This window comes from Larus michahellis, chromosome 7, assembly GCF_964199755.1.
Source record: "Larus michahellis chromosome 7, bLarMic1.1, whole genome shotgun sequence".
NCBI lineage: Eukaryota > Metazoa > Chordata > Aves > Charadriiformes > Laridae > Larus > Larus michahellis.
This window is the reverse complement of record NC_133902.1, coordinates 41,776,687-41,790,529: the sequence shown is the minus strand read 5'-3', so window position 1 is coordinate 41,790,529 and position 13,843 is coordinate 41,776,687. Positions and strand designations below refer to the sequence as shown.

At 39.9% G+C, this 13,843-nt stretch overlaps 1 protein-coding gene across 6 annotated transcripts in view; it reads left to right on the top strand.

Moving 5' to 3' along the window:
• Positions 1-5,370: 5,370 nt before the first annotated feature.
• TANK (TRAF family member associated NFKB activator) overlaps positions 5,371-13,843 on the top strand; it is a 29,891-nt gene continuing 21,418 nt past the window's right edge. For 2 of the 6 annotated variants that reach the window (XM_074595083.1, XM_074595082.1), the window contains exons 1-5: positions 5,371-5,509; positions 6,133-6,265; positions 10,108-10,254; positions 12,536-12,554; positions 13,361-13,469. In XM_074595083.1, the coding sequence (XP_074451184.1) occupies positions 13,373-13,469 (97 nt within the window). In that variant the 5' untranslated portion in view covers positions 5,371-5,509; positions 6,133-6,265; positions 10,108-10,254; positions 12,536-12,554; positions 13,361-13,372. Of the gene's footprint in view, positions 5,510-6,132; positions 6,266-10,107; positions 10,255-12,330; positions 12,555-13,360; positions 13,470-13,843 lie in introns of those variants that run through there. The other 4 variants (XM_074595080.1, XM_074595078.1, XM_074595077.1 and 1 more) reach the window with 3 other exon arrangements.

The window sequence follows — 13,843 nt, the reverse complement described above, 5'->3', positions numbered from 1 at the left end:
TACTTTAGGAGGAAGCCTGTAAAGTTTATTCCATTGTACATTTTTTAACCAGGACAACATTAGCTGGTGTATATGGAGACCCAATTCAAAACTCCTGCACTAAATAAACTGCGTTAAATGGTTAGATGCTGTCACCAGCTGAAGAATGGAAAAAATCTCTAACCACTACTCTTTGTGAGGCCTTTTCCTCAAGATCTGTTTCCAATGCAGTGATCAAGAAGGTTGCCTTGCTGTGTATTTACATAGACATACCTTCTGTTAAGCTTTGTGTGCAGTTAGAATGATTACTAACAATGAAAGCCATATTATGCAGCTGATCGGTTGGTCATTGCAATTTAACTGTAAATACACTAAAACTATACACAGCATCTTTTCAGAAACCACATAAAATTCACTGGTGATCTTTAATAAACCTGCTCAAAGGTTTTATCTTTCAAATGGATATTCTAAAATAATAAGAAATAATTCTGAACAGATGTTCCAAGATCTTTTGGAGCTTCTGCAATAGTAACGTTCCCTATCCTTCTACAGTATCCTGTCTTTTACAGGAGACTGTTTAATGTAGAGAAATTCCTACACATTTGTATCAGCACGAAGTCATTAACATAAGAACATATGCCACATTGGTTCAGACCCATCTTCTCTTCCGCAGTGGCTAGAAATCAATGCCCTGGGAAGAATAAGAACAGGGCAAACATATGTAATACTTCCTCAGAGTCTTGTCCCAGCTGCCAGCTATTTTCAGGTCAGAGAACTTCCTGAGATTGATGCTGCCTGTCTCTTTAGTTTCCCTCAGTGAATCTCTCAAGAATTTACTTGTCCAATCTCCCCTTGAACACATCCAAAATTTTCACATCCTGAACAGTTTTGACAAGAAGTTCCATAGGTATACTAACACAGGTCCATTAACTTAATGACTCTGCATCAACATCTGTCTCTTCCTTTTCCCCAAACTTTGGAATTTTATGAGACTACAGAAACAAAAATAATACCATGGAATCTGCGATCTTGCTGCACTGCATAGCTCCCCTTTTTGCAGAAGAGGAAAAGAGGCCACAAGATCCCAGAAACTAAATGTGTTATTTCAAATACATCTCTTCTTTTACTTCTTCCACTCTTACTCCACACTGACAGCCTGAATAAAGGCTTGGGATCAAACAACAACTCAACAAATAATGCAAAGCCTCCTTAGAGCAATCATTAAATTAGATACTGAATATAATGTAGCTCTATCTAAATCAGATGCCAAGATTTATTGAATTTTAACAAGGAACAGAGGGAAAAGGCCTATTCAAGTTGATAACAAAATGTCTCAATTCTTCACATTGACAGGTCTAAGGAATTAATGCTTATGTGTAAAATCTCCTGAATACTTGTCTCTATGGCAAAAAGGCACTGATGCTAGAGAAAAATAATTTTCCAAGGTAAGTGTTTTCCCTACGTGGTTCAGAAATTCAGTTTCAGTATACAGTGGTTTGGGGGGGCAGAGGGGAAGACACAATAAGGATAAAACTTAAACAGAGCTCAAGGGTCTGCACAATTAAGTTCCTTTGGAGCTTAACTAAGAATCAATGAATTGGCTATTCTTCTCTAAGAAGTATTTCACCCTCCATCTTCTTGCACCCTCTCTATATGTAACACAGGTTACGTTCTATATAGATGAATGGCATTAGTTTTACAAAGCTGTTGCTACTTTCTATCAGTGTCATTATCATCACTGGCTTTTTCTTCACAACATGTTAAAAAGTATGTATTATATTCTGTACAATAGTTGCCGTTTCCAAGCATGCAGGGTCGCCTGTTCATGCGGTGCTGCCTTTTCACGCAGGGTAACCTTTCCCCAGGGTAGCAAGCCTCCAGAGATCATTGACATCACTCAAGGAAATAAGGAATGTTGCAGTGGGTCCAAAGCCAGTTTGTAGGCTGTTTCTGCTGAAGTCTCTGCTTCAGAAAATGCCTGTCTACTTGCAGCTGCATTTAGGGAAGTTCTTCAGTTGGGTATTTCTCAGTGGAAGTTCCCAGCTAATATTAGCCATAAGCAATACTGAAGTACAGAACTGCATTTCATAATCCTGTTGACACTCCTCCCAGGCAACATAAAAATTGCCTATGCTGTTCTAAAGACATGAGAAAAGAAAATCTAAACCTTTGGTTTCTATACTTTGTAAAGACAATGAGTAAATTATACTTAGGAACTTCAGCATTCAGATATATAGAAAAAGCACAAGATGAGCTACGAACTTTATAACTGTACTAACACTACTTTTACGTCACTTATAGTGCACCAAGTCTGTATGTCTACACTGTGATTAAATATTCTTTAGTTAGCTTCTGGAATCCAGGTTTTGTCTGTTACAACCTATTGGCAAAATACTTACCTTATTGGCATTGCATATATGAAGGTTTCCACAGGCTCATCAACTAACTACTCTTGCTTTCAAAAAAAAATGAAAAGATTCCAGCCTCGCCTTCCTTTTCACTACACAATGACAACATTCAGTCTAAATTAATCCACAATTCTTCTTTTCTGACCAGGAAAGGCATTTCAAGAGCAAAATATGCTTTTTATTTTGTTAAAACAACAGCAAGAAGCTATTGAAAAAAGGGAGAAACACCATAGCGTAGGGCAGACCCTCAGCACCCAGCACCATTCCTTCGGGACCACAGTTTAAAAGTTCTGGAAAAGGTTTAAACATCTGACGTGAGCCACCTAGTGTCTGAACGGATGGCTGCATTAAGAAGTTGCAAGAAGCATTTTAACCTCTTTCTGAGAGCTGCTAGAAGCCAATTTGTATTTATAAGCTTAAAATTGCATAAAGGAATCAGATTTAAGCTTTTGCTGAAATACAGCCTTTTGGCAACTGCGGCACCACAAGACTACCTTAAAAGAATCAGTTCCTCTCGAGACCTCAGCGCAGTTTAACCAGTGAGCATGCTGTTAAAACATCAGTAAAGACCAAGTAAAATTCCTGTTATAATACCATTTCAGAAGTAATGTCAAACAGTAAGCTGTATACAGATGATATGAGGTATTTAAATAGACTGCTTGACCCACTCCGAGCAAACTTTCAAATTTTCACTCTGAAAAAAGTATCAACTTGCTGATTCCCGGCCCCCCCAAAAAAATATTTCTAAGTATAATTAGTCAAAATAAGACTCTCTGAGTCTGAAGACAAAGTGAAATAAAATAATACAGACATGAACCTCTTCACTACCACCCCCAAACTCTAGATAAGTGGTTTTCAACAGTTTTTAAGATTAGTAGACTCCTAACATCTTAAATCATTTTTCACTATACTGATATACGCTTGTTCTTCCCAGTTATCTTATGAAGAATACATATCGGAAAGCAATTCTGCCTTAACAATGACATAAAAATGTGAAACACTGATGTGGGTCAAAAATACAGAAAGTCGTTACTGGAATAGCTGTAGGGAAGGAAATACAGAGACTGAAGAGGAGGAAGCAGAAAAAGAGAAAGAGAAAAAGAAAGCAAGATGAGGATGAAAAGGGCAAAAAATAATCGACTGTAAAGCAGAAACTGCTCTAAAAGACCAAAGTTAGAGATCAAGCTAGCTACACAATACAGGGCTTATATTATTTTCACAGGTGTTTTTCTTTTCTTCTATTTAAGAATTTATTCAAAGGGTTGGAAGTCTCTAAGAATGTCAAGATGGTTTACTGTAAAGCTTGTAATATACATCTTACTGTATTTGGGGAGGAAATGTAGTAAAGAAAAAAACACCAATGAAGATAAAGGAAAGACCAGCTTCTCTTGTGCTTTATTATGAAAGAATAATACTGATAAAGTACTAAGAGAATGATGCATGTGATTTGAAAAGTCATGTTTGTAGACAGTTGTCACTTTTGCTTTGACAGGTTTCAGACCTTCACAGCAAATTTACATTAAGTATATTTCTAGAATTAAATACACTTATATTTCCTGTAACAATTAATGTGCAATGATAGTGTTTCAGAGATGGTATGTATGTTATGGCTCTATTCAAATTCAGGTCGCCATCATCTTAGTTGATACATGTTTATCATCAGATAGCACCTGCTTGCACTTTTCTGCATATTATCCCTTTTTAAATATAGCATCAGTTAAATTATATTTACATACATTGATCTGAATTTAAGAACTGCAGGTTTTATTTCAATTGCTAACTGAGATATGCGTTACCATTTCAAGTGCAGAACTACGTGGCAAGACTGAATAAAAATTAAAAAATGTAGAAATTAAAAAAGAAACAATAGCAGCCTTTTGCACCCCTTTAAAAAAAAAAAAAAAGACCTGGTTGAATGAGACCTTAACTTGGATGTCTCAAACACTCTGTCTCTGAAAGGGGAAATTGAATCCCCCTTTCTTGGAAACATGCTAACAGAGCAAACCCTCTCTGAACCTTACTAGTTCATTAGAACCCCACCTGAAGTTCTCAAAAGTGACTAACCAGGAAGTATATTTATTGCCTCATTAAACTATCTGCCTATAAGTCTTTTTAGTCTTAGTACAGGCCAAAACAGACCGAAAGAGCTGTTAAAGACTTAGCAGGAAGGGTAAATTGTAATAGAAATAACCTTCAAAACAGTACAGAGAACAACGCCTGGCTACTCTTCCTGTGGGTGTGTTTGAGCTCAGACCTGGGCACACCCAGGGTAGGTAAGGTTGCCATGGCTGAAAATGCAGGTTCCCATCTGTGAGTGGGCAAAGGGACCGGTTCTGCTCTGGCGGAAGAAAGACCGCAGCCTGGCTGTGTGGCTATGGGCACTGGGGCTCAGCGGTGGCCGAGGCCAATTCAAAACCCGTAATGCTTTTCTGCAGCCGTACCCTGTGCAAGTGCATAAGAAATGCCTCATTTTCTGCCATCAGCTCCCTCCTACACACCTTCAGGAAAAAGGTTGCACTCATACGTGTGACCTAAAGAGAGAAGGGCTTGCAACAGTAGTGAAATTAAAACTGTGTGTTTCCACTATATTCGTATCTATAAAACTAATGGCCTGAATGAATTAAATGCAGGGGGAAAAACTGGCCACCTTAGAAATCTACAAAAGCAAAAGACCCTCCGGACAGAAAGTACTTTGGGCACGAAAAATATAGTTATGCTACAAATATAAGTACAGTTATTTACAAATCACGCTGGATCATGTAAAGACTGCGACAGGAAGGGACCTGTGGAAGGCGGGAGCAGCACAGACCCTGCTTGAGGGGGAGTGCAGCGGCGCTGCCAGACCGACGGAGGGGAGCCGAGAGACGCTGGCCGGAGAGGCCAGCTTCGTGCTGCCTCGGCGGCGGGGAAGGCGCCGCGCCCGGACCGCCAGCCCGCCGCTGCCCGTGCCGGCCGCTGCCCCGACCCGCCGGCACCCAACCGGCGGAGCGGGCAGCGCCCGGCGGCCCGTCACGGGGCGGGGAGCGGCACCACAGGAAGTCAGTTCTGGTTCCTGGGTTAAGGTGCTCGGGCAGCAGCGAGCGCCCTGTGCCGGGAGCGACCGCAGGCTCCGTCAGGCGCTCGTAAGTCTGAGTCGCTTTTCAAACCCCCCGCTCCCTTCCGCGGGGAGCGGCGGGCGCTCGGCCCAGGGGGGTGTGGGGTGCGGGACCCGGCGCCTGGCGGCCGGCTCACCGGCCGCCCCAGCCCGCGGCCCCGCCGCACTTCCGCCATCGCTCCTAGGGACGCCGGTTCCCCCCCGCCGCTGCCGCCTTGCCCGGCTTCGGGAGCGGGACGGGGGGCGCGCAGTCGGCGCCCGCGGAAGGTCCGGGGCCGGCACCGCCGCCCCCGCCGCTGCGGGAGGGCCGCGGGAGCGGGGCCAGCGGGCTCGCCCGCGGGTGGCGATCGCCCGTGGCGCGGTGGCGAGCGGAGGAGCAGAAAGAGGTGCGCCGTCTCCGGGGCAGTAGCGGCGCGGGGGGGTGTAAAAGCCCGGCTCCCCCCTAGCCCCCGTCTCTTGCCCTGGGCGCGGAGGGGCAGTCTGCGCACCCAGCGCTAGCGCTGCTGGCGGCTCCTGCTGGCGCTCCGGCTCTTCCCGCAGTCGGGCAAAGAGGGAGTTTTGTCCATTAGACACACACACGAAAAAAAAAAATTCCAACCAAACTGAAAGTGCAGTGAGCTCTCAGCCTCTCACAAATGATTACCTCAACAGGTTTCCAGTTCCCAAGATGATGGCAGTGTAACTTAGAAAATATTTCCATTGAAGAAGCTGTTTTGAAAGCAGAAATATATAGAGAAGTACTTGCTTCTGGATGGCATCTGTGTTCTCATTGAACCTATAAGAGGTAGGCATGTGTATTATGAATGAATGTGTATATACACATGATTAGCTAAAACCTTATTTTTTAGAATTTAAGGTGTTTTCTGAGGCACTATGCAAACTCAAAATGTGCCTCTCCAGTGATCTGTGGAGCTGGGATTTCAGGATGTACACAGCAGTATGTTGCTAATCTTTGTGTCGGGGCTTTTTTGGCATTTGACTCACAGAAAATTCGTATTACTGCTGCTGGGTTTTTTCCCACCTATATTGGCAAAATGTTTCTCATTTGAAGCAAGTATTTTAAGAGCATCTGCAGGCTTCATTGGATTTGTTTACTTAAAAGTTTGTCTTACAACATTTACTATAGCCAGTTGTTTTCCAGTGTTCAGATCTTTACTCAAAGATGAAATTCTAATTCTCATTGCCATAGCTCTGGCAACACAACATTCATGGGTACTCGTATTTGCAGGATCCCCTCCTCAGACAAACTCTGGAGCTGATCTCTTTCTCTAATTCTGTCCCTCTTAGGATAAATGCAGCATTTTGTATTGCTGCATCTGTTCTGACTACATATTGCTGTTAATAATTGTGGAAGTCATTAGGATTTAATGAACATCTAGAATGCCTGTTGCTAAAGATCAGGCTTGACACCTTTGGTCTGAGTATGTTCCAATTGCTGTATGGATACAGCGTAACTAAGCCTGATTAAAATAGTGGGAATATTTGTTTGGGGGGTTGTTTTTTTGGTTTTTTTTTTAATTACTTTAGGGTTGTTGAGTTGTTTTTTTTTCCTCCTAACTGGATGTAGGGAGCAGAGTAAATGACAAGGAACAGTTGGCAAATTCCCTGATAAATATTGATGCATATGAAAGAGAAGCAGGAAAAGGAGCCAGTTTTTCTAACTGTAAGGAGCTCTGGATATGAGATAGATAACATAAGAAGCAGTTATTTATTCCAGCAGCAGGCAGTTCGGGGTGTGACTACAGAGTAGTTTAATCCAATCTAAATCTAGACTGCTGCAGTCCTGCCCACGGCTTGTCTCATGTTCCCACTGCCTCCTTGTGTTGGTCGTGGTGCTCCAGCAGCCTCGCAGTCAGCTAGCTGCAGTTTAAATTTTGGGTTTGTTTTTTTTTTAGGGGGGGGGGGTGAACTTGCTTTTTTGGGGAAGTAGGGAGCTACTTTGGCACACTCAACTGTGTGGCACACAAGTGCTAATACTGGTACAAGTAAGTGGCAAAAATTCACAGCCAGAGATGGGGGAAGGCAGGAGTATCCTCTTCTGCGTGCAGACTTACATCACCGTTGCATAACCCTGACTTCGTGTTACAATTTCAAAGCCAGTGCTGCCATTGAACACGGGAGTTCTGTCTGCCTCTTGCTGATGTTTTCTGCTCCTGTGTTATTGTGCCATTTGAAATGGTCTGTGGAGCTGATATGCATTAAAACTAACACAGCAAAAATACCTTTAGCATTTAGATTTAAGCTGGATTGGTTTGCTGGTAAGGTTTACAGTAAGGCTGCTTGTGTGGGAAGAAAGGGAAGGGTGAGGTGAAAGCAGAAATGAGTGTATAGGGTATGGGGGAATATAGGACCAATTCTTCTAGTTACAGTTCCATCTTAAAGTGTCACTATTAATGACTATTATTGCCTCTTTCTTACTGCATGGAGTCTGGATTTTAGGGATCTACCAGTAAATTAGCTACCATTCTCCTTATTTTTGTCTACCAAGTAGAAAATCAGGTGCAGTGCTGCAGTTCTGCCTGTTGGATCAATTACTTTTGGTACCAACAGTCCAGATAAGCGCAGAACTCTTTGTTAATACTCCCAGGCTCAATCAATCAGCAAGTAAAAGGCTGGAAGTTAGGTATATATTTTAAATACTGTTTTTTCAAATTGAGATTTGAATTTGCATGAATTAAATTAATGCCTTCATTTTCTATGAAGTGTGAGTCATGTGGAGCTGAACCCCATTCCCTCTATTAGAAGCTGAACATAGTTTTTTAAATTCCATTGCACTCATTTTTTGAAGTTACCTTTTATATGTACAAGACACTGCCATTTATTAGGTAAATTGTTACAAGTGTCTCTGGAGAATTCCAGAAAAGTACAAAATCAACGTCGGTGCAAACTCTGCAAGTTTTTAAAGAATGTGATAGGTGAGAGCACACTTTCAGTAATTTTCAACCATAACAATATCCTTCTGCAGTTCAGTACCTACCCCTGAAGTCAGCTGTAATATCTGATTTTATTCATTGAACTGCATAAAACAGTCCTTCGTTTGAAACTGTAAAAAAGCCTACCCATTTATTAAAGATGTGCCCCAGGTATTAGAATGAATATTCCAGTTAGTGGAATATTCCTCTTTGGGGGAGGAAGGGGGTGGATGAAGTAGCCTGGGTTAGTAACAGTGCTTTGAGACACTATGCATGGACCTGAGATCATAAACTACTAAACTAGTGTTCAGAGAAAAAAAATAACACAAAAACCGTTCGTATGAAACAATGTAGGCGTTTCACACATAACTTATAAACTTGGATTTCAGTAATACTTGTTACATCAAAGGATCCCTAAATGATTCCAAGCTGATAAGGAATTCACTTTGCTACTAATAAAGTACAGCCAGGCTGGAGTTGAGATACAATTGCTCTTGCAGTGCCACTAATCTTTAAAATAAAGTTTGCAGGACAAAAAGGTGTGACAATCATACGGCAGTCTGTTGCACCTTCTAGGAAAGTCAAACCACAGTTCTGTATTCAGGCTCTATGATACGGAAGATATTTAAGAGCAAGGAAATGAACAAAAGCTCAAGCTGCAGTCCTTAGAATATTGACCAGGGTCCAGGACAAGTTATCCTCATACTCTTCTTGCTTGGCTTGTCCTCTTCTGACTGCACTGCTTTCCTTAATAGTATCTGTGGTTTACGCATAATCCCAGAAGATAGTGAGAGATGATAGTGGCTGTCTGTACTGTGAGGTAACCGTGCTTTAAATATCGTGAGAGTAGATGTGAATTACTGCTTTTTTATTTTTCTTAATGCTGGTACTTTTGGGGGGGTTTTTTGAGACTTCATGAACCTATCCTCTACTGTACTTGCATTATGATAAATTTTTAGCTTAAAATTCATGTCATATATTACTATAGAAGCAAAGCATTCTGTGTTTGCAAAGTTCACTCTGTCTTGAAATTGAAGTCTGTGGCAATTAATAGTGTTGTCTTATGTGTCGAAGTTCATGAGCTGTATTTTCAGGAATTGTTATTGAAATTGTTCACAAAGTGTAAAAAGTTGATAACATTGTGTGAAAAGGTCTGAGTCTTGCTAATTCTTACTGGTTGGTACTACTGATTTTTAGATAAAAGGTGTTTTAATTCACCTCGTAGTGTTGCTTGTGTTGCCATTTTCAAATATGGCATAGAATAGGATAGGTCCACATGACCTAATGTTACTGAGCTTTTTCTTTTTATTGCTTAATGCCAAAAACTGAGTTTTGTTTTTTAATGCTATCTGTTATTTCATAATTCAGTAAAGATAAAACTGTTGGAAATGTCATAAAACTGGTGATCTGCACCAATTGTAAGTCCCAGCTCTCAAACGCTGTAACTACACGTACTTTTACGCATTCTGTACATCCAGAATTTGATTCAGAGTTAACCTGCTTTTATTTGGCTTTTGTTTAAACCTATCCCTGGACACAAAATTAAATGTTGAAGTGAACGGAGCTATAGTTCAAACTATTATGTGAATTAATGCTCAAACATACTGCACATATTACTTGAATTTGATGTTAATACAAGTCATGTTATACATGTTTTTAGTTACATACTTGTGTTTCTTAGCATTCTCTCTTTTTCCTTCTGATTACTTTTCAGGTCTGTTAACTTGACCATCTTTTCAGTGATGAAACAACATTGGGAATTATGGACAAAAACATTGGAGAGCAGCTTAACAAAGCTTATGAAGCCTATCGACAAGCATGCATGGATAGGGACCATGCTGTGAAAGAACTACAGCAAAAAGTATGTGTTGGGTTCTGAATTGTATCTTTAAAGCCATCCTTCCCATGGAGGATTGTGGTACATGCAGATTTCAGTTTCACTTTAGCTATGCGCACTTTAGTGCATCTGTTGAGGTTGGAAATTGCCGCTATGAAACCAGGCCAGTACGCTAGAGAGTAACTCATTAGGCTGTGAAGGTAGTGGTAGGTGGTTTTCAGGTTTTTGACCTGTAATTGTTTTGTAGTTTTAAAGGTGAGAAGAGTGTTTTCTGTTTTGGAGGATTAATGAAGTCTTCTAATGTAAACAGCAAAGATGTATATAAAATTTAACTAGCTTTAATGAAGTGCTTTCTGAAATTTACTGTGTTTTATTTAAAAATTACTTTTTAAATTATTAATATAAATAGCTTAAATAATTTTTGTGTTACTAAGAAGATATGCCATATGAATTACCAGTTTAATATGTTAAGCACTGTGCAAGCTATTAAGATGAGGTTTTGTGTTGAAACATTTATAACAAACTTACCTTAAAGAATAACTATTGATTTTTTTAAAAAACAGACATCTGTACAATTATTCTTTAATCATGAATTAACAGAAAGATTCTGGAGGCAGTCTGACCAGTAAGGAGCAGCTTTGAATTTTTACTTAGTCAACCAAAGCTCCTCTAGGACTTATCATCATGTATGCCAGTATATTGCAAAGCTATCAGCTTTGAGCTGAGTTTTTATCATGCATATTCTGCCCAGCAATGGAACCTCTGTTATAGGAAGGCTTGAATGCTTCCGATACTGCAGAAGTGGTAGGCTGGGACTTCGTTCAGGGGCAGATGAACCATACTTAGTGTCAAGTTATGGAAGCAGTAGTAGAATTGGGAGCAGGAAAAGGTCTGCTAGAGAATATTCTGGTATCTGGGCACAATCTTGCCACCCCCTTGCATGGCAAAATAAACTAGCAAAGGCATTGAAGAACAGGTATCAAGTCAGTCGTGTGCAGTCACCCAGCTGTGCAGTCTGTCTGCATTGGTAGTCTGTTGCAGCAGCGCTGGTGCAAATCTGTAGCCTTTTCTGTACTTAACAAGCACAAGTAGCGTGTCAGTACATTTTGTAACTAACTTAACAAAAGGCAACACATTTTAAAATGTTTGGGAGTCTTTTAAATTCTGTCTCTTATGATGAAGAATTAGTTTTTTGAAGGAAAACCAGTCAAGTTAATACTCCTGGGTCATCTAACAGTACATAAAAGAAACTTCTGCCCAAAAAACAAGGCATCAGGTACAAGGTCAGATAGCCCTTCTAAAGGCTATGGAAGAAAACCAGAGAAGGGTGTGAGATCATCAGTGTTAAGGGAACTAAATGCTTGCAAGATATCTCTCTGCATTTTCTCAGGTTCAGAAATTAAAAATGAAAGCCTTTCATAAAGGTTTACTACCAGTTCAAATCTTTGTCCCAATCAAACTTTCAGTAGTTGGATTTCATGACTTCCAAAAAGAACAAAAGTATTTTTTCAAGAAGAGTTGATGGTATATTAGTTGGGTTTTTTTTTTTGTTTGTGCTGTTTTTCAGGTTTTTTTAACCAAACTCCTGGTTTTTGAATGACCTTTGTACAATGCTTTACTCTAGTAACTTCCTCTGTTCATTGTGTGGCCTTCACACGTTGTTGGATTGTCCACCATTCTGTTGTTAACAGTTTACTACTTAAGTTACCGATAGGCCACTTGTTTTGCCAGTCTCTAGAGCTGGGAGCCATGTCAAGCACACAGAAGCCAGAGTCATCTCGGCCAGATGGTGTTTGATACAGATGGATGGTTGGTTGTCATGCAGATCTTCTAGTTGGTAACTTGTTGCTGCCATCTGACTCAAGGAATAATTTGTGCACACTGGCTGTCAAAAGCATCTTCTCTTCTGTCTGTTTTAGCTGTCATGTCTGTGCTCTGTACAGAAGTGTTGACAAGACATTGCTGTTGTACATTTTCAATTTGGTTCTCAGTGATTTTTCTGCTTCATGAGGTCTCTTATAGCTGCTGGAGTGTACTGCTCTTTGATTACTTTTTTTTTTTTTTTTAAATAAACTCTCATAGTACAACTGCTACCTGTCCTTTTAAAATAAATTTTGCTTGTAGATTTTTTCCTGCCTGCTTTACAGACAAACACATTGGGCAGTAGAGGGGTGTGGAATTTAAAGCTGACCGAGATTTGAGAATTAGATAGCAGTATGGGTAAACTATGAATAGACATGAAAACAATGCCTAGTCTTGTTCCAAATCATGATCTGTTCAGTAATAAACATATTCTTAATTTCAGAAAAATTCAGTGCATTGCCGTAAGTTTCTTTGCTGGAACTTCCCAAGTTTTCTTGCTTGTTTGTAGCACTACCATAACTGTAACATTAGGCATGTGCTAATGAAATAATAGTTTTTGAATATTAGCATCTTCCTGACACCTGGCCATTTGTTCAATTAACTGTCTGTCTAACAATATTTATACACTTTGGTGAAATGTGAGCAGTCTTATTAGGCTCTGTATGGCCTGTTTATAGCATGAGATGGAGTATGGCTAGATGAAGAATGGGGCTGCTTCCTTGCTTCCCCCCCGCCCAGTCTGCTACATTCAAAGGAACAGGCAAAAGTCTCTTCATAGGCAATTAAAGTTATTTACAAAATATCTGTGTATGGAATAAGCAATGTTGTTGTTTTCCATTTAAAATCTATCTTTTTGAAAGCCTGTATTTATATCATTTCTTTGTTAGAAAGTTTGGGGGAAGAAAGTTACTTCTTTCTATAGATAAACTAACTGACCAGCATTCTGAAGAATATTAAAATTCTAATTTTAAAGCTGATGTGTTCTATGCCTATGAATGAAGAATCCTATACTTAAAAGTTATCCTATTCTTTAAAACTGCCATAGGTGAAACAGTTACTGAAAATCAGGATTTATTTCCTATAATACCTTTTCTAATCAGGGCAGTCTCAAAAATATGGACTTGCCAAAGGTGACTGTAGTTGGGTTTTCACACAGAGGCCCACAACTACAATTATCTTTAAAAATCAGAGCTGCTTTTTATATGCCAAATAGCAGACCCCTAGTCAAACCAGGATAAGATTAATGCTAATTATATTGTATTTGCAGACAGAAAACTACATGCAGCAAACACGTGAACAGCAGGAAAAGATAGAGCTTCAAAACAGCATTATTGCAAAACTGAAATCACAGTTAGCTGCTCTGAATGCTAATAGAGGTATGTACTCCAGTTTGCACATTATTTCTTTTTATGCTGTGTTGCATTGATGAATAGTTCTGACTTTGTTGCTTCAGTTTTTACAATATACATCTCTCAAGGCAGTATCATACTTTTCTGTGAACGTGAGAGTTAACACAAATGTGCAGTTTCAAAAGCTATTTATAAAATGCAACACTTCTGAGGTCTCTCTTTATCCTCTTCAAGAAATGGTGAGATTTTCTTTGGATGTAGAACCTGCTTACACTGAAGCCAATAAAAGTTATGAAAATATGGGCTCAAATCATTCACTAGAATTAAAAACAGAATTGATACATATTAATTTTACAATTATCTGTTAATAAGTTTAGCTCAGGTTGTTCTAGATGTGAGTG